This window comes from Panulirus ornatus, chromosome 9 (assembly GCF_036320965.1).
Source record: "Panulirus ornatus isolate Po-2019 chromosome 9, ASM3632096v1, whole genome shotgun sequence".
NCBI lineage: Eukaryota > Metazoa > Arthropoda > Malacostraca > Decapoda > Palinuridae > Panulirus > Panulirus ornatus.
In genome coordinates this window covers 50,677,976-50,704,344 of record NC_092232.1, presented here as the reverse complement: position 1 = coordinate 50,704,344, position 26,369 = coordinate 50,677,976, and the positions used below count along the sequence as shown (strand labels likewise).

Sequence of the window (26,369 nt, the reverse complement as noted above, 5' to 3'; positions counted from 1 at the left end):
CTCTCTCATATCCTTGCTGTTCATTTCCTCATGCATGGCTCCTCGTATGTACCCACCCACACACACATCTCTGCTCTTCTTGCCATCTCTGTGCTTCCCAGCGCCCCGGCGCGGCTCGCGAAGCCCCCGCCGTGGATGAGGGCTGCACTGTGGCGATGCATGATGCACGGAGGGGTGACGGACGGGCGGGCAACTCCCTCTCTCTCTCTCTCTCTCTCTCTCTCTCTCTCTCTCTCTCTCTCTCTCTCTCTCTCTCTCTCTCTCTCTCTCTCTCTCTCACGTCGAGATGGCTACGGCGGTGTGCCCTCTCCCTCCGTCCCTCCCTCCCCTCAAATAACCAGGATCGTCCTCAGTGCAGACGGCATAAAGAAGAAACTAGAAGAAAAAAGAATGGACTTCCATCCTCTTCATCTACTTACCTCCGAGGTGCCGTGGGTACTCCATGGTCTCACTGCCTGGCGCCACACCCGACAGTAGACATTGCAGTAATGTAAAGGGGGAGGGAAAAAAAGAAATTGAAATTGAATGTATAACATGGAATCTATGTTGACTTGTGTGTAGACCACTGCATTGTTGTTTGTGTGTGTGTGTGTGTGTGTGTGTGTGTGTGTGTGTGTGCCTCTTCTTGCCTCCTATGTATGAGGAAAGAGATTGTTTATTTCACACTGAACCTGGACAGTGTCTTTTAAGTTCAGACATGGATATTCGCTTCAAAAGTTTCATTTTCTTTCCTTTTTTTTTTTTTTTACCAGATTGTAGTATGGATCTGGACCTGTGTTGCAAGTTCAGTCTATGATATCAGCTTGGATTGTGTTGCTAAGTTCAGTCTATGATATTAGCTTGGGTTGTGTTGCAAGTTCAGTCTATGATATCAGCTTGGGTTGTGTTAAGTTCAGCCTATGATATCAGCTTGGGTTGTGTTGCAAGTTCAGTCTATGATACCATCTTGGGTTGTGTTGCTAAGTTCAGTCTATGATATCAGCTTGGGTTGTGTTAAGTTCAGTCTGTGATATCAACTTAGAGTTTTTCTGATAAGTTCAGACTACATGACATTGATCTGGGACTGCGTGTCTTTTGCAAGATGAGACGAAGACGTTAGCTCAGAGTTTTTTCAAAGCTCAGATTTTCTTAGCGTAGGGCAGTAGCGGTAAGTTCGAACCAGTGGGTCATCTTGTTCCACGTTTATAAAGCTCAAATTCATGACCAGTAGCTTAGGCAAGTGTTTGTAAGTTCAGACTATGACATATTTTTTTTTTTTTTTTTTAAACTATTCGCCATTTCCCGCGTTAGCGAGGTAGCGTTAAGAACAGAGGAATGGGCCTTTGAGGGAATATCCTTACCTGGCCCCCTTCTCTGTTCCTTTTGGAAAATTAAAAAAAAAATAATGAGAAGGGAGGATTTCCAGCCCCCCGCTCCCTCCCCTTTTAGTCGCCTTCTACGACACGCAGGGAATACGTGGGAAGTATTCTTTCTCCCCTATCCCCAGGGATATATATATATATATATATATATATATATATATATATATATATATATATATATATATATATATATTGTTCTCTCTGTATATACAAGGAGGACGACTTAATTTGGCAATTTCTGTATGATCAGTCCTGATCTCTTCATCACCTTAAAGATGGTCTTCATGCATGATTATAATCACTCAACACATTACAGAAGATTAGAAAATACATCAAGATATCTCTCAGGGGTAGAATAAACAGTCCCTATTAATAAAACACAAAACAAAAACGGAAGCATGAACATATTGTAAAGTTCGAAGTGGCATTGCCGAAAGAAATACAACAGAGGGATCATGTCCATGGCAAAGAAATATATAGTAAGGAGACACGAAGGCAATACATGATAATATAACAATGTGCAAGAAAAGATTTTGTGGTGAACAAATTTACGAAAACAAAATTGAGTCATGGTTACAATCATCTGTTCATTTACTTGTTGATAATCTTGCCCTCTTATCAGTTGGTAGGGCAGTACATACGATTCCCAGAGCCAAACAGTAGAAATACCCATGACAGAACACATCAAAATAATTATCTCGTACAGGCCATAGATTAAGAAGACCCCCCTCCCCTAGACTCACCAAACAGGTCAAAATGATTACCTTGTACGGGCCATTGATTACAGAAGACCCCAGGTTCATTAATCTACCAATGACTGACCATTCAAGTATGCTTTGATTGATCAGCCATTTCTAATACGTGAAATGGTCACACAGCGACCCGTTTTGAAGACGTGCCACACACACTTGTGAAATATCAGTGTGAGGGATGCTTGTCAACTCACAAAGTCCCTGCAGTGAGGACATCACTTCACAAAGTCCCTGCAGTGAGGATCGACAACTCACACAGTCCTGCAGTGTATTCTAAATCCTTAAGGGAATATCCCACACACTTCATACCCTCTGTTTTGTCTGTGACGAAGGACTTTACAATCTCGAGAGTTCAGGACTGATTTCTCCACGAAAACTCACATCTAAGGTTCTTAAACGTTCCTCCAACACTACGGTCGGAGTCTGTCTGCATCCTTCCTTCCTCTCGCTACACTTCGTTGAGAGATGATGGTAGTTGCGGCAGTCCATGCGCCTGTAGCAGAAATGATAGGAGTATGTTATTATATCATATACTGACTCTGAAACCTCCTCCTTCTCCTCCTCCTCCTCCTCCTCCTCCTCTTCTTCCTCTTTCACCCCCGTATATTCCAATTGGGTTAATTCTCCGTGTGTGTGTGTGTATGTGTGTGTGTGATATATTTTTTTGCGTTACCTCATCCAGTGTGTGACATATATTTTTGCGCTATTCCGTCCAGTGTGTGATATTTTTTTTGAGTTACCCCGTCCATTGTGTGATCTTTGCGTTACCCCCCTCCAGTGTGTTGACCGTTTTCTATGCTCCGCAAATTTCCTCCCCCCCAACCCCTCTCTCCCCTGGACTATCCTTCTCTTTGTGTGTCTAGACTTTAGCTATCTGGTCATAACGTTGGCCATTTAATATCCCATTTTCTGTCACTGTATCCCCCCCCACACACACACATCTCTCTTCACTTCATTTAGCTGCGTCTCTCCCTGTGTCTCTGGGCAACCAGTTCTCTCTGTGTGTGTACAGCCAGGTTCAAAAGGCACCCATAATATATCTTCCCCCACATATCACCAATTCCTGTTCCATCTATCGGAGATATAAGCTGGATCACCACTGTCGACCATGACCAGAGAGTTTCTTATCACTGTTATATCAGTGATAAGGTGAAAAACCTGGGAATTATATATAAAAAACCGCTCAGAACATGGATCGTATACAGAAACCCAAGCACACGCATCCCCCTCACCTCCTCCCTCCCTCCCCATCATTATTTGACCTTTATTGACCGTAATGGATTAACTAGCTACTTGAAAAACGCCAAGAGGAATTCGTGATGATTGGTTCGTAGCCATTATTAAACAAGCAACACATACAAAGCAACAGTATTGCCATATACACACACGAATGGTGTATAGTGTGTGTGCAACACATACAAAGCAACAGTATTGCCATATACACACGAATAGTGTATAGTTTATAATGTATTCAATGAGAACTATTACATTTTCTCCCGAAAATGATGATGATAAAAGAGTAAAATATACAAATGCCTCTATGACGTTCAAATAGTTGAGCGAAAACGGTTCGCACACGCTTGTGTAAAAACGCTCACCGAAAAATAACGTTAGTTAAGGTGTCAACATCCTGTATTAGTTGACTGTGAGGGGGGAGGAAAAAGAAGGCGTTTAAATGTATGATAACAAGACATGGAGACATGAGAGGCCTGGAGACGTGAGGGAAGAGGAGGGGAGTTAAACAGCTCACTCCCCCCCACTCGTACAGCATTTAAAGTCATGATTAACTACATTCATTAAATATAATTTTATATATATATTTTTTTTTCATTTATCATAAATATTGTTCATAAATGATATCCACAAAGACCTGGGTCACTCACCCGTTACCTTGACTTCGAGTGAATTCATAATTCATCGAGTGATTTCATAATTCATCGCCACAATCAACAATTCATAGAACTATGATTTTTCTTGTCTATATATTTCTTATGTTGAATATTGAGACGCGCGCGTGTGTGTGTGTGTGTGTGTGTGTGTGTGCGTGTGTACAATATGTCAGTCTGTTACATTAAACTCGTAAATCCTATGTTACCTTTCGTTCTTAGTGTATCTATTAACAGAAAAAAGTATTATTATCATTATTGTTATTATTATTATTATTATTATTATTGACATACATTTAACAACAACAAAAAAGGTATTTTTCTATATACATTTTTTTCTATATTTTGGAGTGATTATATTAAACAGCTGGTTGATACTGTGGTCTGTGCCTGTGGGAGGATTACAACCCACGTCTCGTTTTCTTCGGTCCCCAGCTGTGTGACTCAATACTTACCTGGTGACCTGAAACGCCCAGACGTGTCTCATTACTTACCTGGTGACCTGAAACGTCCAGACGTGTCTCATTACTTACCTGATGACCTGAAACGTCCAGACGTCTCATTACTTACCTGGTGACCTGAAACGTCCAGACGTGTCTCATTACTTACCTGGTGACCTGAAACGCCCAGCTGTGGCTTCGTACCACCTAGTGACCTGAAACGTCCAGACGCATCTCAGTACTTACCTGGTGACCTGACACGTCCAGACGTGTTATCTGGTGACCTGAAGCGCCCAGCTGTGACTTCGCACCACCTGGTGACCTGAAACGTCTAGACCTGTCTCATTACTTTCCTGGTGACCTGACACGTCCAGCCATGTCTCATTACTTACCTGCTGACCTGAAACGCCCAGGCGTGTCTCATTACTTACCTGGTGACCTGAGACATGTTGTGAATATGTTAGCATTGATCTGACATGTGTATTTGTACTTGCCCCGTGGCGTGTCACACATTTGCACAGCTCCGTCACCCATACACTGCCCACGTCACATTCCTCTTCCCTGGTGCATTTGCAAGTACACGTCTTCGAATCCCACATGTAGAGATTGGAATTCTTGCACCTCTCCTCCTCCTTGGCGTCGCACACACACTTGCACAAGGCTCTGTTGTATATCTGTAATTGGACGAGGAACGTCAGTTTAAGGAGCTGGATGAGGGGATTTTAGATTCGCCCTCCCTACGTTTTCCTTGTCTGTGTGTTAGATTAGGTTGAATGGTATCCTCAGGTTAGATTAGGTTAGAGCGCAAACACAGGGGGAAGAGAGAGAGAGAGAGAGAGAGAGAGAGAGAGAGAGAGAGAGAGAGAGAGAGAGAGAGAGAGAGAGAGAGAGAGAGAGGCTTTTCGGTGAGTAGGGTGATGATGCTGATGATGCGGCACTGGTGGCAGATTCGCGTGAGAAACTGTAGAAGCTGGTGTCTTAAGTTTGGAAGATTATGTCAAAAGGAGAAAGACGAGAGCAAGTGGGAATGAAAGCATTGGCACTGGATTTAGCATTGAAAAGAAGCCTATTAGTTGGAGTGTGGATCTCTTCTCTCGTTTTTTTCTTCCACGTATGATAGTTTCTCCAATTTTTGTTCTTGTGGTGTTAGCTTACTCTTATTCCCATGTTTAGCAAAGCACCATCCTATTCTTATCGTCATTTGGAATGAGAGGGATGAAGTAGCTAGCACTGCAGGACCAGGCATTGGAGACAGCATCAAACAAGAAAGAAAACAAAGAGAAATTAGAGGGTGGAATGATATACCAAATCCCGTGTGGCGGATGTGAGGTTCGGTATTTCGAATGACCTGGTCGTGATCTGCACACACGGGTGAATGAACACAAGAGAGACATACAAGGACACAGAACTTACAACCCAGTCGTGGTTCACATAGATGATATGGGCATCTCCTGCAATGGCAAGAATGCATAATGGTTCAGGAAAGAAGGAGACAACATTAATTGAGGCAGAGGACATCAGTCCTTACAAATCTTACACATCACAGGGAAGGATTCTTCAGGGTAGCCAGGGGCAGCTGAGACAAGGGGTTGCGACAGACGCCAAGGGGGCGGACGGGACTTTAATAACGACTAACAACCAATCACCGAGAAAGGATGGTTCGTCAGACAGCCAATCAGGGGACGGTGGTACTCGGAGCTCTGACGTCTCCACTGCCATGCACTTTCTGCACGTAGACGTACATACAGAAGCACCGCAACACTTTATGACTAGCGTTGGTCCCGACTGGTGGACGTGGACACCTTCCTGAGCGCTGTCGGAGCTTCATAAGGATAAAAAGGCGCTCCTGGAGCATATATATGATAGAGAGGACCTGCAGACTAATATGTGGGGGGGATGAAAGTGGATTATCAATGTTTATGCAACTGGTGGCCCTGAGGAAGATGATGAGAGGCAAGCGTTTTGGAAGGAGCTGAGAGAGTGTGTGTGTGTGTGTCAGCACTGCTGATGCAAGAGACCGAGTGTAGCGACGGGGGTGTGGTTTAGATGCGGGAGTGAGTGACGTGGCCGCTGAGGTGTTGTAGCAGGGAGGGAGACACTTGGAGGTGTTCAGTAAAGTGAATAGAAGTGGAGGACAGTTTGTGGCATTGTTGCTGAAAAAGGTGACCTGTTATGGAGTGGGCAAGTGGTTCTAGAAGAGCGACATACATAAGTATACGTGAGTAAGGAGGAGATATGGTATGAGGACATGATTGGATGATATACTAACTCAATGAGAGTGCAAAATAGAGACGCTAAGTATGCTATGAGGAGGGGCATCCGGTTGTCACTGAGGGGCGAAAGCAGATATGTTTGAAGGTATATTAAGCCCCAAACATCGCTGTGTGGATGCAAGGCGTTGGGGTAGAGATGAGGAGCACGTACGACCGAAGATGAGGGGATAATACTGGAGGACGGCGATACATGGCATAGAGACGCTTTCCGAAAGTTTTACTCGCGTATGTTCACTTTACCTCGTTGGCCTCGCAGTCCTCTGGCTTCGTGATACACCTGCACGTACACTTTGTGTCCTCCTGGTACTCTATCCTAACACAGTCCGTCCAGTGAATCTCACGTCTGTCTTTGGCACCCTCCACCTGCAAGAAAGAAAAAAAAGATGATCGCTGTAGATTGCGGTAACTCTCACACGAACCTCCTCCCACACATTTTGACTCGAACGGGCAACGCCTTTATAACAGGGAAGGATGAGTGTGTGTGTGTGTGTGTGTGTGTGTGTGTGTGGGCTGTCATATGGATATATATATATATATATATATATATATATATATATATTATGCCATGTTGCAACTTGAACGGAATTTGAGAAATCCCTAGGAACTCTATCCCGCAGACATGACTTACCGTAATTGTCTTGTTGATATAGTGTGTAGCGACGCATTCCTCTGTCGCTGATGCACACATCTTGCCGCTACATCGCTTGGCCAGAGTCACACTCGGGTACACCTAGAGGACAGAGCGGTTGAACACATGAGATACACCTAGAGGACAGAGCGATTGAATACATGACAGTGCGAAGGAACGTCTCGAGATGGAGGTGTGTGACAGACCCAACCCGACTGGATATCCTTATCCAATACTCTTCCTTGTTGCATCAGATTAACAGATTCGTCGTCTTTTTCCTTTCCCCTTATGATGGAGGTCAGAACATTTCCTACGTGCTTATGAAAGCCTATGTCATTTAGGAATGAAGATTAACAGTGATATTGTTCGCTCAGTGAGCGAGCTTCGAAGGACATTTTGAATATTCACGAAGGAAAGAGCTTAAACTACAAACATGTGTGTCTACTCCAGAAACAAAATTGCAGTGATTCAGATAATGACTATATATATATATATATATATATATATATATATATATATATATATATATATATATATATATATATATATATCACCAAAACCCAAATAAGAAAAAGAAATTCGAATGCAAATAACTTTTTCAGAGTGTATGATATGACGTGATAAAGCGATAAGACCATTCTCCTTCTTCTTATCCTCCTCCTCCTGCCTCCAGAGAGGCATTGAATCCCCTTCTTCTTATCCTCCTCCTCCTGCCTCCAGAGAGGCATTGAATCCCCTTCTTCTTATCCTCTTCCTCCTCCTACCTCCAGAGAGGCATTGAATCCCCTTCTTTCCCCCGCACCTCACAACCTGCTGGTCACAGGCAGGTTCTTCTTACCGAATCATAGCTGACGGGCACACGCAGGCGAATGAGCGTCACCAGCGGTTTCTCACAGGTTATCTTCCTCACTAACGATTGCATTCTTCTCTGGTTCCAGCATCCATGGCCTAGGGCGAAAGGTGAAGGTAAAGATAAGGCTTGATTCGAACAGCATGACCATATATATATATATATATATATATATATATATATATATATATATATATATATATATATATATATATATATATATATATCCCTGGGGATAGGGGAGAGAGAATACTTCCCACGTATTCCCTGCGTGTCGTAGAAGGCGACTAAAAGGGGAGGGAGCGGGGGGCTGGAAATCCTCCCCTCTCGCTTTTTTTTTTTCTTTTTTAATTTTCCAAAAGAAGGAACAGAGAAGGGGGCCAGGTGAGGATACTCCCTCAAAGGTCCAGTCCTCAGTTCTTAACGCTACCTCGCTAACGCGGGAAATGGCGAATAGTTTGAAAGAAAGAAAAGATATATATATATATATATATATATATATATATATATATATATATATATGCTGATAACACGATAAGTCCCAGCAAATACTAGACCCCGCCCATCATTGTGCAACACACACACACACACACACACACACACACACACACACACACCTTCTCAGCAGTCTGGAACACATCGTCTCCCTCCCTACCCATTTTCCTGACCACTGTGACCACTCGCCTAATATTTTGGATCAGTTTTTCAACTCTAGTCCAACCCAGTGTAATTGCACAGTCTCGCCCCCACTTGGTTCATCTGATCACACTTTCATGAATGTATCTGTTCTAACGGCACCTCTTCACCTCCTCCTCCTCCTCCTCCTCCTTCAGCAGCTCCTTCTAAACGTGAATACTAGCACCTCAACGAAGCTGACTGAAATGACTTACGAAAATTCCTATCTGACTTTCCTTGGGTAAATTACCGTCTCTTACGTGCTGATGCTTCTGTCTGCGCCAGACGCACAGCAGAGGTTATTCTTGCGGGAGTGGAAAAGCATTTATCTCCTCTTCCTCCAAGGCGACCTCTTTCATCCAATCCATGGTTCAACCGTTCTTGTTCTGAGGCCATTCAGGCAAGGGATCAGGCATATCGGACCTGGAAAAACTCACCTTCCTCTGGCTCCTATTCAGCTTTTGTCACTGCCCCGTAATCACTGCAGGCACGTTCTCCGTGAGGTGAAGCGTTCCTTTATTCAAAGGAAGTGCGATAACCTCTCCTCGTCATCCACTGATATGTCTTTCTCGTCTTTAGCTTAAGGGCGTCGCTAACAACTTAGCGTCGCTCTACCTTTCTCCTCACTTTTCCGTTCTGACGGTACTATAGCTATCTCTCCCATTGACAGAGCAACTCTCTTTGGTTCCCGTTTCTCCTCTAACTCCTCCTTGGATGACTCTAACATTCCTTCATCCTCTGATGCTCCTCTTACTAATCCTATGCCCCTTCCCGTAAGCTCTTTGTGGACTGTCCGAAAAGCGCTTCTCTTTCTGAACACAAGCAAGACTTATGGTTCTGATGGCACCCATCCCCCGTGTGTGTATTGTTATTGCTGAAGGCTGCATTTAGTTTAAAGGCTTTAAGCAACTTGGGAATTGCTATAGAATTATCACCAAAAGGAAGAACTAAAAGATTCTTAGTATCAAGGAGAGGTTTGAGTTCAACTCTGTAAAATGATTTCTTTGCCAAGTTAAGGGATTTATCAATGGTAGATCTAGGATACTTTAACTTGGATCCAATAGAATATATCTTCTTAAACTCATTTCTTATATGAATGGACTTATTAGAACACATAAGCCAAACTTTCCATCACATCTAAATTATCAAAATGGTTAGTTTTTTTTTTTATCAAGTCCACTAGTGGGTAAGATATCAAATTCTAATATCAAGAACAATGTAGTTTTTGCTGACAAATTTAATGATATCGATGTTGATTTTGATTTCAAACAGGTAAATTCTAATTTTTCATCCTTGTTCACAAAATTCCAGTTGATGGTCTCTTAGAATATTCGGTTGATGTCTTAGACAATATTGATTTACCTGCTTCAAATTCTGTTTATTGAATTGATAAAATTGTGTATAAAAGCCTGTGTATTACAGTTTAATGGAGAATATTATGCTTAGAAATTTGGGATGGCGATGGGTAACCCTCTTTCACCAGTATTAAGTAATCTTTACATGGAATTCTTTGCGACAAAATTACTAAGTGATATCTTACCCTCTAAGGCAATTTGATTCAGGTATATAAATGATGTTCTTCGTGTTTGGCCAACAAACCAAAATTTGCAAACATTTCTCCCTTTACTGAACTGTTTAACACTTTCTATCAACTGTACTGTGGAGGTGGATAATTATTATGTTACCATTTTTAGATTGTATGATCCACAGGGATAGAAACATGTTTAAGTTTAGCATAAACAGAAAATCCACCAATGTTTGTTCATGTATTCATAATTACCTCAACATTACAGAGTTAAATTATCATCATTCCAGTCTATATTCCTCAGGGCATTACGTATATGCAGTCCGAAATCTATTGATGGTGAGTTTGTGAAGATACATTCTATTGGATCCAAGTTAAAGTATCCTTGATCTTAAGCTGACAAAGAAATCATTTTGTAGAGTTAAACCCAAACCTCCCCTTGACACCAAGAATCTTTTAGTTTTCTCTTTTAGTGATAATTTTACATTTCTTCCCAGGTTGCTTAAATCCTTTAATGGAAATGTAGTCATCAGCAATAACAATACTATAAAGAATATCTTAATGTAAAACTCACCAGAAAATTCTGCTGGCTGTGTTTACGGAATCCTTTGTAAAAACTGTAATATGTTTTTTGTTGGGCAGACTGATAAGGATCTTTACATTAGACTTAAGCAGCATAAACTTAGTATAAGAGCAGAACATAATCAAATGCTTTGTTTAATCATGTTAACAATCATGACCATTGTATCGACAGGAGTAACACTAATTCATTCATTAACTGTAACTCCTTTACCACGAGAAATATCACTGAATCTTGTATTATTAGATACACAAAGAACTGTAACATTACTATTAGTAAAGAGGTCTATACAGTCTTGGTAGCTTTATCGTGGGCAAAATTTGTAAACTGTTTCCTTTCTTGTCCACATCATGAAAATTTCATAACAGGCATCATGCCAGATCCGAACACCACCATTCGGTAACGCTTGTTTATCAGTTGCGTCTTAGCTACGTCTCTTCCTTGTATATCAACTGAATATTCTACGTCTTCTCTCCCATTCTTGTATCTCCCCTGACGATGTGATCATTACACGAAAGTGCACTTGGGAACTTACTGTATTTCATTTTCTTGTGGTTATATATATATATATATATATATATATATATATATATATATATATATATATATATATATATATATATATATATATATATATATATTCGAGACGAAACAGCACGAGTGAAATACTTTCTCCCTTTGACACACAAATAGTAATCACACTCACACGCACACTACAATTTTAGCAATGTGTAACTTTTCATCTCTTTATGTCCAAGTAAATCACCAGTAAATGCATGCTATGTATATAAACTATAGAATTTGCTCTTTAAGCCTTCCTGTACTATGTAGATATACATACCTCACTTATGCGCTTATCCTAAACGCAAACGTATCCATCTCCCCCATCTTAATCTTGAGCTCTCTTGTGACTAATGTAATCTAGTCAATAGTACTGTAATATCAACTGTATCATTACGCTGGAAATGGCTGTCTGAATTCAGTGAATCGTTGTTTATAACTTTATCATTCTTTATCACTATCATTATCACACTCGTAATGCTCACACTGACCCTTACCTCAGCCAAGGGTTTAGGAATAAGTGCTTGAGTTATGTCCTTAAACAACCCTTCTCCTTACCTTCTCCCTCTGCAAATATAGATATGAAAACGAAGACGAAACTCGACCAAAACATCTTAGGTCTCCCGGTCACTCTAGTGCTTTTTCGTCCCTTCATCTTCTCCCTCTGGAGTTTCTTGGTGCCTGGGTGGATGTGAACTAGAAGAGACGCTCCCCCGTGCACTGGTGAGAGTCTCTCCTTCTGCTCCAGGTGACGCATTGGCGGTCGTCGCGGTGGACAGCGTCGCCTGGGTGTGTTCAGCCGGATGTGAAGAAATGGCTTCCACTCTTTCGGACATTCTAATTACCGGATTATTTACAGCAAATCCCGATAAGACGAGTTGCCTCAGAACCAACCTGCCATGAAGTGAATCTATCCCTCTATCGAGTTTCCCTTTTTGTGATAGACGCTGTCATTGCTCAGCGTTTCAACCACTCGATTGAGGGAGGGGGAGGGAAAAAGAAACTCACTAGCAACTATGAGGTTCTCGTATCTCTCTTTAGGTTACCAGTTATGGCATCCAGTAAAGTCACGTTTCTTATTTGATACAATACATGAGATATGAGTCTGCCGTGGCTATCATTATCATAGCCATCACACGGGATAAGAGGACGCGTACCTGAGCCGAGATGACGGAAGATGTGGTATTTTCATCCCACGGACATGTTTTTATCCTATAGGACTCCAACAAACACAATTATGCTAAAGGAATACAAAGGGCAGTAGACCACTTGAATCCCTACAACTGCAGGAGAGGTCAGATACGCAGATTTTTAAGTATGAAGTAAAGGAAGAATACATTTATGACTGAATGAGGAACATCTGTCCTATTTGGACTTGCGTAAGCCATAATGGACGGCTATGTGGACTTTGAACGAAGCAGACGTCATGGCTTTGTTTTAAACGTATATATGGCGTTACTGTCAACGACCCTCATCGGTAAATCACCCATATATTGACATTCCTGTTGAAAACAAGAACTGGCGTTCTCAAAGCAAGACGTTAAACTACAACTTCTTCTCCATTATTAGATTAAGATTATCCAACACTTCTCTTAGTAATCTGTCAAGACCTGTGTCAGATCACCTTCTAACCTTCTCTTTTTTCTCAGCGAAACTCATTACAGACAGATGGGTTGCGTGTGTGTGTGTGTGTGTGTGTGTGTGTGTGTACAGTAGCCTTGTCGGTCGTCAGTGACGACTATCCTTGGAAAAGGCAACAGCGGAATGGACGACCAAATGTGGAAAGAAATCGTGTCTCTCACTCCCTGTAGGACGTGAGGGCGCAGCGTGACGCTAAGGGGACAAGATGTTGTGTACACGCAGGGTGATGTGCGACATCGTAGTCTTCATCTGATTACGAAGTCAAGAGAGTTGTTGATGATCGTGATGCCGAAGGTGGGAGTCGTCTACGTTACTCCCTTGCTTTGGTTCGTGTCCCCCTTCTGGGCGTCACTGAGAAGGGATGAGGAATAAGAGTGGTCCCAGCGTTGTGCCTTGGGGAACACCGGAGAGCGAGGGGTTAGTGAGGTGAGCGTGGGGCCCACCTCGAGAGGGGAAGGATCGGTCGGGGTCTCGCCGTAAGGAAAGGTGTCGGCCACGAGACGAGACGCCCCTCGGCTTTCCTGATGATGTGGTTGCCCAGTTCGAAAGCCACGGTGAAGTCCACGAAGGTGAGTGAGTGCCACTGGGGTCTTGCGCCTCTCCAGAGTTGCGGTAGATGAAGTCTTCGTGGCTGACAGGACAATGGAGGAAGACTTCTCGTTTCCAAACTGCTGAGGGCCTCCTAGATCAGCAGTGGCACCATAGGACCACTCAAACACACTAAGTTTCACAGATTCGAGCGGGGCTTGGAGTGATTGCAACGGGGTGTAAGCTATTAAGAGATTGTGGAATTGGTGGACTTGGTTAGTGAAGTGACGTATGCTGTCCAGAAAGCTGTGGCGCACTTAGACTGTTTGAGGAGTGACGCATTAAATTATGGTAATCAGTGATGTAGTTTGTCCATAAGAGAACGACATGCATTGTTTCACTGGAGGAGAGAGAGAGAGAGAGAGAGAGAGAGAGAGAGAGAGAGAGAGAGAGAGAGAGAGAGAGAGAGAGAGAGAGTGCATGTGTGTGATTATCCGTATCCGGGGAGGGTGTTTTACGCTTGTGGGGCAATATCTTTTGAGCTTGTGTGTCTGTGTGTGTGTGTGTGTTACAGGGAAATTTTACACACACACACACACACACACACACACCGGCCTAAGCCAGGTACCCATTTATCGACCAGCCCCAAAGGAAGGATGAACACCTGGGTTGGGTATAGGCCTATTGCCGAGCCCGCGATTCAAACCCATGCAAGAACGACCCCGGGTTGGCCCATGCTGACTGGAACGCGAAACGCTACGCCACGGAGGCCCCTGTGCATGTGTGTGTGTGTGTGTGTGTGTGTGTGTGTGTGTGTGTGTGTGTGGCTATATATTTTGATACTGTACGACGCTTAACTCCGGATTTCCATGTAAATTACATCTGTCAGAATGGCCACCAAACCCACAGATCAGACAGACCTCAGTGTCCCTCCGTCCACTCAACACCTCCCCCCACCTGACCCCCTCAGCACCATGCATGTCTCAACGCTGAGTACGAACATGAAGAAAACCTTTCTAACAGTATTAATTTGGCCCGTTCCGTTCCTCTGGTGATCTGAGGTCATATACGTGTCTATGTGCAATGCGCGTGACAGTCCCTCTGTGGATGTGAGCGGATGTGGCATTTCTTCGTCTGTTTCCTTCCACTCCGTAGCTGACGCAAGAAGGGGACGCCGATTGGGTGTGGGGGGGAAGGGGGGAGGGGAAGGAGGAGATTGTGTAAGTCATCTTTTTCTTTTTCTTCTCCTCTGCGCACTTGCGGTGTATCCTGGTGGGTACGGTGGCGTCGGAAATGGATATGCCTTGAGGTCTCCGCCTCCCCGAAGGTCCGGTGGAAGTGGTGAGTGTGAGGTCATCTTCGGTGCAGTAGAGGATGAGTGTTCGAGACCGAACTTGCCTTACGTAAGCTTTGATGATCTAGGGCGTAGCTTCTGAAGTAGCCAATGTTTCAGTGCTTTGATGATCTAGGGCGTAGCTTCTGAAGTGGCCAATGTTTCAGTGCTTTGATGATCTAGGGCGTAGCTTCTGAAGTGGCCAATGTTTCAGTGCTTTGATGATCTAGGGCGTAGCTTCTGAAGTGGCCAATGTTTCAGTGCTTTGATGATCTAGGGCGTAGCTTCTTTTACCTGAAGTGGCCAGTGTTTCAGTATCCTCGTGTTCTCAGTACGGGTGTTGACAGGCGATCTTTGTTGTGGTGTTGTGTGTCTGTGTAGTGCTGGGCCTCCTCCTTCTTGGAGGTTAAGTGGTGTGGGTGCGGGTTCTTACCGGTCATACCTACGTAGTTCACATCGTCACAGTGAGTCAGTAGATGGCGTGCGACTTTACATGTATACACAGCGCTGCCTCTCCCATACCCTACAGTCGCCTTAAGTATACTGAATCTGTCTGAGTGTCCTGTCTATATCTTCTGTCTAAGTGTCCTGTCTACATCTTCTTTATGACTGTCCTGTTTCCATTCCCTGACTGCCTGTCCTGTCTCCATCTTCTGTCTACCTGTCCTGTCTTCATCTTCGACCTAACCATGCCGTCTCCCTCTCCTGTCTGGGTCATCCTGTCTACCTCTTAACACGTCGCTTGTCCCCCCGCCCCCCCCTCTCTCTCTCTCTCTCTCTCTCTCTCTCTCTCTCTCTCTCTCTCTCTCTCTCTCTCTCTCTCTCTCTCTCTCTCTCTCTCTCTCTCTCTCTCTCTCTCTCCAGCAGAGAACCTTTTATGTAAACCATCAGATTCTTCGTTACGTGGCTTTACCATGTACTGCAACGCTACACCCACCACCCACCCACACACACACACACACACACACACACACAAACTCACACACAAAGCCATTCCCATCCCTTAGTGTGGAGGAGGAGGAGGAGGGGAGAGAGAGGGGGCTCACCACAGGCCACTGTCTCAAACCTCCGGTTATTACATCAGGGTCACCTCGTCTGTAGCAGCACCAGCAGCACCAGCAGCACCAGCAGTAGTAGTAGTACTACTACTACCACCTCCTCACGCCGCTGCGCGGCCCACAAACAGCCCAGACTTGGCCAACACAAACAGCCAGCGACCGCTAGGCTGAAAACGTGTGATTGTTGACTCTCCGCTCCTGGGTGGCTGTGTTGACCGACTTGATAAGGCTGTAAAGTTGTTGTTTACTGAGTAAATTCTAATCTTGTTGGACATATTGAGAGTAAGTCGCTGTTGGTGTTTGTGTTATGGACTGAAATTCATCCGATGTGGTAAAGGAATGAGCGAATTCTGTGTGGCCCATATGGCTGGCCTGTCTCCATCATAGCAGAGGACAATGGTGAACTTGTTCACCCATCTCTAGAATAAGGGAAAAAGCAATGAATAGATCACTTTTCCCTAGAATAGAAGGAGAGAAAGCGGTGAATAGATCACTTCTCTCTAGAATAGAAGGTGAATGAGCAGTGATTTTTTCACCCATCTCTAGAATAGGAGAAAAAGCAGTGAATAGATCGCTTCTCCCTAGAATAGAAGGTGAATGAGCAGTGATTTGTTCACCCATCTCTAGAATAGAAGGAGAATAAGCAGTGCATAGATCAAAAATCTCTAAAAAATAAGAATAATAATAATCAATGAATAGATCACTTCTCCCTAGAATAGAAGGAGAATAAGCAATGAATAGATCACCCATCTCTAGAATAGAAGGAGAATAAGCAATGAATAGATCACTTCTCCCTAGAATAGAAGGAGAGTAAGCAATGAATAGATCACCCATCTCTAGAATAGAAGGAGAATAAGCAATGAATAGATCACTTCTCCCTGGAATAGAAGGAGAATAAGCAATGAATAGACCACTTATCTCTAGAATAGAAGGAGAATGAGCAATGAATAGATCACTTATCTCTAGAATAGAAGGAGAATGAGCAATGAATAGATCACTTATCTCTAGAATAGAAGGAGAATAAGCAATGAATAGATCACTTATCTTTAGAATAGAAGGAGAATAAGCAATGAATAGATCACCCATCTCTAGAATAGAAGGAGAATAAGCAATGAATAGATCACTTCTCCCTAGAATAGAAGGAGAATAAGCAATAAATAGATCACTTCTCCCTAGAATAGAAGGAGGATAAGCAATGAATAGATCACTTCTCCCTAGAATAGAAGGAGAATAAGCAATGAATAGAGCATCTATCTTATTTCTCTCCAAGACATTTATTCCTGGAGGGCAAGATCGACCTTGGATATAGCTACCACAGTGAGTGCTTTTAGTTATTCCATGTTGTGGCTCCGAGCTGTGGCACCGGAAGACAGATAAGGCTTAGAAGTGAAGGATGATAATAATATCCAGAGTACAAGGAGATGATGGCATATTCTCTTAGTCTCCTTGTCAAGATGATATTACTAGGGTGTGAGGATGAGGAAATGAAGAGGTTGGGAAACATTGAGAAACAGACTGCGTGAGCAAAACAGATGGGCAACAGTAATGAGCAAACAGATGGGCAACATTGAGAAAGAAACAGACTGCGTGAGCAAAACAGATGGGCAACAGTAGTGAGCAAACAGATGGGCAACAGTGAGAAAGAAACAGACTGTTTGAACAATAGAAGAGCCCAGCAGTGAGAAACAGACTGCGTGAGCAAACAGGTGGGCAGCAGAGAAAAAAACAGACTGTTTGGATAACAGAAGAGCACCGCAGTGAGAAACAGACTGCGTGAGCAAACAGGTGGGCAACAGTGAGAAACAGACCACAAGACAGACATAGAAATCTAATCGAGAAAATCCAGGCGACGTAGACGCGAGTATGAAATTAGTGATGGAAATTATAATGTTGATCAGGTGCTGGGGAACATAATGTCTCTATATATATCTTGGGGCATGTACGTTGATATATGGATAATGTATATGGCTACCACGAGCGATATACTATATAGCCATATATAGTATATTATCACTGGGGCCATATAGCCATATATAGTATATTAATACTAGGGCTCTACAAGCGAATAGGGTATATAGCTGTCACTTGTGCTATACGAGTAATATATATATATATATATATATATATATATATATATATATATATATATATATATATATATATATATATATATTGGAAAGGATCACAATTTTGCGCGTGATCAAGATATTCCTATGAGTCCACGGGGAAAATGAAACACGAAAAGTTCCCAAGTGCACTTTCGTGTAATAATCACATCATCAGGGGAGACACAAGAGAGAAATATAACAGTCAGTTGATATACATCGAAGAGACGAAATGGCGTCCTAGCTTCGTCTCTTCGATGTATATCAACTGACTGTTATATTTCTCTCTTGTGTCTCCCCTGATGATGTGATTATTACACGAAAGTGGACTTGGGAACTTTTCGTGTTTCATTTTCCCCGTGGACTCATAGGAATATATATATATATATATATATATATATATATATATATATATATATATATATATATATTTTTTTTTTTTTCTTTTGTCGCCGTCTCCCGCGTTTGCGAGGTAGCGCAAGGAAACAAACGAAGGAAATGGCCCAACCCACCCCCATACACATGTGTATACATACGTCCACACACGCAAATATACATACCTACACAGCTTTCCATGGTTTACCCCAGACGCTTCACATGCCTTGATTCAATCCACTGACAGCACGTCAACCCCGGTATACCACATCGCTCCAATTCACTCTATTCCTTGCCCTCCTTTCACCCTCCTGCATGTTCAGGCCCCGATCACACAAAATCTTTTTCACTCCATCTTTCCACCTCCAATTTGGTCTCCCTCTTCTCCTCGTTCCCTCCACCTCCGACACATATATTCTCTTGGTCAATCTTTCCTCACTCATTCTCTCCATGTGCCCGAACCATTTCAAAACACCCTCTTCTGCTCTCTCAACCACGCTCTTTTTATTTCCACACATCCCTCTTACCCTTACGTTACTTACTCGATCAAACCACCTCACACCACACATTGTCCTCAAACATCTCATTTCCAGCACATCCATCCTCCTGCGCACAACTCTATCCATAGCCCACGCCTCGCAACCATACAACATTGTTGGAACCACTATTCCTTCAAACATACCCATTTTTGCTTTCCGAGATAATGTTCTCGACTTCCACACATTCTTCAAGGCTCCCAGAATTTTCGCCCCCTCCCCCACCCTATGATCCACTTCCGCTTCCATGGTTCCATCCGCTGCCAGATCCACTCCCAGATATCTAAAACACTTCACTTCCTCCAGTTTTTCTCCATTCAAACTCACCTCCCAATTGACTTGACCCTCAACCCTACTGTACCTAATAACCTTGCTCTTATTCACATTTACTCTTAACTTTCTTCTTTCACACACTTTACCAAACTCAGTCACCAGCTTCTGCAGTTTCTCACATGAATCAGCCACCAGCGCTGTATCATCAGCGAACAACAACTGACTCACTTCCCAAGCTCTCTCATCCCCAACAGACTTCATACTTGCCCCTCTTTCCAAAACTCTTGCATTCACCTCCCTAACAACCCCATCCATAAACAAATTAAACAACCATGGAGACATCACACACCCCTGCCGCAAACCTACATTCACTGAGAACCAATCACTTTCCTCTCTTCCTACACGTACACATGCCTTACATCCTCGATAAAAACATTTCACTGCTTCTAACAACTTGCCTCCCACACCATATATTCTTAATACCTTCCACAGAGCATCTCTATCAACTCTATCATATGCCTTCTCCAGATCCATAAATGCTACATACAAATCCATTTGTATGTATATATATATATATATATATATATATATATATATATATATATATATATATATATATATATATATATATATAGCTACCACTTGTGCTATAGCCATATGCTATATAGCCACAAATGTTGACTTATTGCTTCACATTGTAAGTACAGCGGTGAGGTTCACTTAGCCACAGCTCTGCCATGGATGTGGAGGGAGATGAAGAGACTCCCGTGACGCTGTGACGCACCTGTGACGGCTAGGGTGACGGTTGTGTGACGGCCGGAAAGCTGGTGGGCAGAGGCTATCTCTGCATCCTGCCAAAACGTAAACACTTACGCAACGAACGTGTGTCGTATATTTTTCCCGTCCGACGTAACCTAACCAACACACGACCACTCCAGCGCCCGACGGCGTATTCCGTCGCCCGACGGCGTCTTCCGGCGCCAGACGGCGTATTCCGTCGTTCGCCATGACTTTCGAGCTGCATTTTGGTCACGTTTCTCGAGTTATGTCATTCTCCGGTCAAGTGCGTAAGTTTATAATCTCCTACACTTTGAAACAAAGTATTGTTCAAATAATATTAAAATCCAAGATCCCCGTACACACACGCACACACACACACACACACACACACACATATATATATATATATATATATATATATATATATATATATATATATATATATATATATATGTTTACCAAATGGTGTTCTAGCTTCGTCTCTTCGATGTATATCAACTGACTTGTGTCTCCCCTGATGATGTGATTATTACACGAAAGTGCACTTGGGAACTTATCGTGTTTCATTTTCCCAGTGAACTCATAGGAATATATATATATATATATATATATATATATATATATATATATATATATATATATATATATATATATATATATATATGTTTATATATATATATAATGTGAGTCATTTGTTTCCCCTCTGTTTTCAAGTCCAGAACATGACAGTTCAACCCTGTACTAACACGACCATGTTGAGTATAACCGTATCCTGGACTCAGTCCTGGAAAGCCCCACATAACAACATCACAAAGTCTGCTTCTCATAACCTGGGAGTGTTGTACAGGTGACGTCATTGTTCTTGTTGTGAGCAGCTGTCTCATGTCTACAGTTGGTTATCTATATTCGGCCGAGTGTGGAGGACTGCTCACACATCTGGGGTGGCTCCTCCTCCTCCACCTCCTCCTCGCTGTTAACCAGAGAGGAATCAAAAACCTTCACGTCTCATTTCATTCTCCTGGCATCATCATCACCTCCTGTCTTCAACCTTCCCTCTCCGTCCGCCACCATGTTGCTGCTGCTGCTGCTGCTGCTGCTCTCTCTCTCTCTCTCTCTCTCTCTCTCTCTCTCTCTCTCTCTCTCTCTCTCTCTCTCTCTCTCTCTCTCTCTCTCTCTCTCTCTCTCTGTCCTCTACAGGTATCATCTGGGCCACTGTTCTCGTGAGGTGTCTACATGTGTCCTCGAGCCCCACACACCCCCGAGGTTTATTAGACCTGTGGCAGGCGTTTGGCTGCTGCTTCCCACAGCTTGTTTGCGAAGACCCACCACTCGAGGATTGTCCGTCATGATGCCTCCTTCTCCTCCCTCTTCTTCCCTTGGAACAGCTAAACTGTGGGATTCTCTTCCTTCCTTCCTTCCTTCGTCTTTCCCTCCTCATATAACCTTTCAGTCTTCAGTGGTCCGGTGCACAAACCCCATCATTTTTCTCTTGTTTTTCTTTCACACGAGAGATGGCCTTGATTGGGGGCATGTTTTGTCCATGCCATGTCCATCATACACACACACACACACACACACACACACAATCCCCAAGCACGAACTGGATGGATGAACACACAACTTCTTTGATGGTTCTGAACTGGGTGTATGCACGACCGTACCTCAATCTCTGATTATCATTTCATACATATAGACACAGACTCTATCTTGGCCGATCGCTAGTTGACTAATAATGCTACGGTTGAGAAGTTGGTGTAGCCTACGAGCGGAGAAATCGGGCTGGACTTATGCAATTCTCATCTCGTACCAACCACACCTCTTGTACACTACCTCAGAACATCCCCGCGTTTGTTTACGGTCTAGTTCATTTGCTCTCGCGTCTCGATCCTGCGCGCGCGTCAGTACGTATGTTAATGGTTGCCGTTCGTCATCTGTGGCTTCCTCGACGCTCTTAAGAAGCCACCCATACCCTATGTAAAAGCCATCATCATCGTCCACATCTTCGCATCAACACAGACCTTCCTCTTAGGTGTTGGCGTTCATGCCAGCGGAGCCCATCACCTCCGCTAGGTTCGTTAAGCCGTTAAGCCGTTGCTCTGATGTCATTCTTGTACCACAGCGCACACGACCACCACCATTATCAAGATACGTTCGCCACCTACCGTATATGTTCGTCTGGAGTGAGACAGATGAAAGCTGGGTTTCGTGATGACAAATGACAAGTCTCGAACATACTCATTTATTTTCCATTACATGTGATGGTTTGATGCACACTGTGTTCGTCATCCTCATGGCATTGATGGTCCCCAGGAACCACAGCTAAGTAGAGTGATAGATCCCCCAGGAACCACAGCTAAGTAGAGTGATAGATCCCCCAGGAACCACAGCTAAGTAGAGTGATAGATCCCCAGGAACCACGGCTAAGTAGAGTGGTAGATCCCCCAGGGACCACAGCTAAGTAGAGTGATAGATCCCCCAGGAACCACAGCTAAGTAGAGTGATAGATCCCCCAGGGACCACAGCTAAGTAGAGTGATAGATCCCCAGGAACCACAGCTAAGGATGTATAGGGCTAGCCAGCCCCTGGTGTGCCACAGGGGCAACGTCTGCGACCAAGAAAATGTTGAGCCTCTAGCTCCTGTCGACGACGCTGGGCCACAAAATGTCATGTATGATGAGGAGGTCGCGTCGCAGCCTTTCCAGGTCCAGGTCCCCATCATGGACCATCGCCAGGATGTCCCCAGCTGCCACCTCAACGCTGAGAACAAACACATGCATTAAACATCTGCTCCTCACCAGGCAAGGGGCGTTATGTAAGAGAGAGGGGCGCCCCCTTCCTTCCCCTCTTCCCCACACACGGGGAAGCAGAACACCTGTTGCAGACTCAGGTGTCAAAAAAACCTTCCATCCCCTGGAAATCATGTGGTCAGCACCCAGTCTTGCACTCGACACTCGTGGACATGGTCTCTACACTCAGGCCTACACCCAGCATTCCTGGGCATCGTGATCCCCACATCCCAGCCTACATCCTACAGTCCCTCCCGGACATCACATAACATCCAGCTAGGCCTACTTACATCATCACATAACGTGGTGGCAGCTGTGACAACAGGTACTCCACATCTGTAGCCACGTCACCCAACCACTGCAAGATACATAGGAGGGTCAGGTGTGGTGGTGGGTGATGATAGTCAGATGTGGTGATGGGTGAGGTCACCTTTAAAAAGTTTCTTTACTACCACTTACACTAACCAGTAGACTGCCACGTTTATCATTGTACTTAGCGTTGATATAAAGGCCAGTCCACTGAAAGAGAAATAATCGTCCTCATGATTTGCATATCAAAACAGAAGTGTAAGTTTATCAAAGGGTTTACCTGCATCTCTCCCACACACCTGTGTGATTTCTTCGTCGGTGTAACCAAGAAGATGCAGGAGCTGCAGCAAGTTATCTAGGAAGCCCCTGAAATGAGCGTCTGGAGGAGGTAAGCGGGTCAACGCCTCACCATTCTGCCGGAAGAGGGGCGTCTGAGACGGTCCGATGGCCAGCTGTTCCCAGGGGCTCGCCTGGCCACGAAGAAGACGCAGCAGCCTGCCCATCTCACCAGACACACGACCCACAGCAGTGCCCAAGACAGCAGGAGGAGCAGCAGGAGCGGCAGTGGCCGGTGCCACAACAAGGAGGAGCAGCAGTCCAGCAGGCAAAGATAGTACAGCAGACCTCCTGCCGGGGAACACACAGTTCCAGCTTACACTCACAGCTTAAAGGCGGACTGGAAATGGCAGTTCACTCACTCATAGACATCATGTTTGGAAAGTCGTGATTATATTACACATGTTTGATAAAGGATCAGCTGGACAGAGGAAACGTGAAATTCATGAGTGTCATCAACTATCGCAAAATTGCCCGTGGACCACTTTCTTAAGGGGGGGAGGGGGTGGTCTCAGGGTTAAGGCCAGGACCCCTTTTCCAGGAGCCCCCGTAACTCCAAGGCTGCGCTGCTTCCAGTAGCAGGAGAGTGATGGACTCATGTAGAGTTGAGGAGTCCTTCTTTCGTCAACAGACGATGATACAGCCTCGCTGAAGGTGACTTCCTCCTCGCAGTGAAATCATTTACTGAGAGAAGAAGAAAGAGTAAGGGATGAGACAGAACCTTGAGGAACACCACCAGTGATAGGATGGTGTTGGGGGTAGTAGGTCGCGCAATCGACGACTACCGCAGTGGAACTTGCCGAGAGGAAATCGTGAATTAGAGAACAGAGGGAAGCAGAAAAGCCTAGGGAAGTTTAGGAAGTAGACTCGTGCCTCACACTGGCAGATGCGACGTGGTCCATTTATTTCGTAAGCTGAAGTCGCATCATACACGGTCACTTTGATGTTGTCTTTGTCCATAATTATGTAAAGATGGCAAAGTCGTTTTCACCAAACTTGATTTCACATATTTATACCGAGTCTGGTTATGTAATTACATATTCGTAATACCTATTTGTACTGTACGGGGAGAAAGTCTTCCACTCTCAAATGAAGTAATTTATCGTCTTGTGAAGGTCACATTTTTCGTACTAGTCCATGAATTACTATTTTGAATATTTCCTGTAATGAAACAGTCGCCTTAATGGACAAAGAGTTGAAAAGGACCTGTCGTGTGGCTGGGGTATGACTTCCTTCCTTCCTTCACTACTCCTTGGCATCATTCTCTAATTGTATGTTAAAACTGTTTCACGGAAGGGAGGCTGACAAGAATATAGTGGTGTTGTCTTACATTACTCTGTCGAATGGTGCAAGTGAGAGATATCAGGAGCTCCTGCCACACAGCCACGTATAACTGGATGGTACTCGATAGTGAGAGATGTGAGCCTTCTGGTGAATCCACCACCTGGTTCCTTGATAAGTTATCATCTTTCCCAGTAAAGGCCTCACTGTGGCATTCGTCTGACGTACCTCCCATTCTCATGAATGATTATATGCTGATAATACTATTGTGCAGCTGGTAAGGCACCATATTGCCTCTCCTTGTCCGGTAGAGAGGACAGCACTTCAGGCAGTGTGTTGGTCAAATGACGCAGCACAGTAAACGGTATAGTTGTGGCGAGGCCAAAACGAGGTTGCTCAGATGGAGTGGGACAGAGTTGAACTGCCGCATGAAAGGAAGAGGGTCATCATAGCCACTTCGTACGTGAATGCGCTTCTTTGTACGCTATTTCCCACGTGAGTGAGGTGACGACCAGAACAAATAACGAAGCCTTATTTGGGAAAGTAAACCAGGAGGGGAAGATTGTATACATACAGAGGAGACCTCAGGCATGTAAAGATGTATACACTGAGACGAAATAGTCTCTTGATGTTTTAGACTCTTGGTAGAATCGTGAGTAAAATAAGACTTCGCCGGAGGAAAAAGGAATCTGAGCGTGGATAATGGCTAGGCTCACAGACAAGAAGCAGTGAGCGGTGTCACTCGGGGAAGTATCCAACTGGCTGCATGTGAAGAGTGGGGTACTGCAAGGCTCAGTCCTAGGACCCATTCTTTTCATCATGCACATCAGCCACCCGGAGGCAGGACTCACCAGCAGAATCTTGATATATTTCCGATGACGCGCTTTTCTTAAGGCTCCCAACACGGACAAAAGTCTACCACATCAAGGCTGGGTCTTCATTGAAATGATTGGGGGAAAAGAAGAGACAAGGAAAAGTATTTACGAATTTTGGAGGAAGTGAAAAACCTGTATTTCAAAATTCGCCAGTTCATGGTTATTAGGGTTTACAAGAGAGGGTAAACAGTTCCAAAGCACTGAGGAAAGAAACAGTCATCAAAACAGCCCACCCTTGAGTTGCCAACAGCCACACACCAATAATGTGACACAACAGCTTGCCGAATATTGTGTGTTCTAGTCAGTGTTGGGGCACACAAACAGCAAGATCTTGGGAAAGAGCTATAACCACAGAGTAACACTTATAGAAGAGGGAAAGTGGGCCAACATTACGGAGTAGGAGAAGTGGGTCAAGTTTTGAAATTAGCCTGGGAGAGTTTATAAGTCGTACAGCTTTCAACTCAACTCTTTCAGCTAAGGATGCAGAGCTAAAAACCACCCCAGATGTGAGTGCAGTACTCCATACAAGGATGGATCAATCCTTTGTATAAAACCAGTCCAAAGAAGATTTCCTAAATCTTCAAAGTGATTTAGACAAAATTTTGGAGTGGTCAGAGATATA

The 26,369-nt window shown here is 44.0% G+C and overlaps 2 protein-coding genes across 2 annotated transcripts; both read right to left on the bottom strand.

Moving 5' to 3' along the window:
* Window positions 1-1,748: 1,748 nt before the first annotated feature.
* LOC139750123 (uncharacterized) lies at window positions 1,749-12,303 on the bottom strand. The gene is made up of 6 exons (XM_071664461.1): window positions 12,090-12,303; window positions 8,179-8,288; window positions 7,341-7,442; window positions 6,953-7,075; window positions 4,934-5,113; window positions 1,749-2,606 (listed from the first exon to the last, which is right to left on the bottom strand). Exons 1-6 carry the CDS (start codon window positions 12,286-12,288, stop codon window positions 2,562-2,564), a joined length of 759 nt encoding a protein of 252 aa, XP_071520562.1. The 5' UTR covers window positions 12,289-12,303; the 3' UTR covers window positions 1,749-2,561.
* A 10,082-nt stretch (window positions 12,304-22,385) lies between these two features.
* LOC139750122 (uncharacterized) lies at window positions 22,386-25,047 on the bottom strand. The gene is made up of 4 exons (XM_071664460.1): window positions 24,922-25,047; window positions 23,555-23,882; window positions 23,237-23,304; window positions 22,386-22,917 (listed from the first exon to the last, which is right to left on the bottom strand). Coding segments are annotated over exons 1-4 (525 nt in total). The 5' UTR covers window positions 24,924-25,047; the 3' UTR covers window positions 22,386-22,790.
* Window positions 25,048-26,369: the final 1,322 nt, after the last annotated feature.